This window comes from Anneissia japonica, unplaced genomic scaffold, assembly GCF_011630105.1.
Source record: "Anneissia japonica isolate Jap-2015-1 unplaced genomic scaffold, ASM1163010v1 scaffold38835_len2620_cov191, whole genome shotgun sequence".
NCBI classification, from domain to species: Eukaryota; Metazoa; Echinodermata; class Crinoidea; order Comatulida; family Comatulidae; genus Anneissia; species Anneissia japonica.
In genome coordinates this window covers 1-327 of record NW_022693031.1, presented here as the reverse complement: position 1 = coordinate 327, position 327 = coordinate 1, and the positions used below count along the sequence as shown (strand labels likewise).

General features: G+C 42.8%; 1 protein-coding gene across 1 annotated transcript in view; it reads right to left on the bottom strand.

Annotated features, from left to right (window-relative positions):
- Nucleotides 1-321, bottom strand: part of LOC117100604 — a 2,604-nt gene extending 2,283 nt beyond the window's left edge. Inside the window, exon 1 of the mRNA XM_033240388.1 lies at nt 199-321. Within this exon, the coding sequence (XP_033096279.1) occupies nt 199-244 (46 nt within the window). The 5' untranslated portion in view covers nt 245-321. The remainder of the gene's footprint in view (nt 1-198) is intronic.
- Between the last annotated feature and the right edge of the window lie 6 nt (nt 322-327).

Genomic DNA, 327 nt, shown 5'->3' with positions numbered 1-327 from the left:
GGTTTAAGGTTAACAGTGTTATAATTAAGGGCCCATGAGCAGTAGCATATGGAGTAGCAATTGCCAGCTTATGACCCCTCACTTAATCATCAAGCCCCACCTACCTTTCAAAATGTCATTCCCCATTAACTCCCCATTTCAATACTTCTAGATACACCACCCCACCCACGGGAAATCTATAACAATCAGTGAAATTACCTAGAAAGGGTTCTCTTGCAATGACATCAAAATTGATCCAATCCATGATCCCTAGAAACAGTTTCTCTTCAGACAACACCAACAGATCACGTGCCTTCAGGATCTCCAGCAACTTGCCACCACCAATTG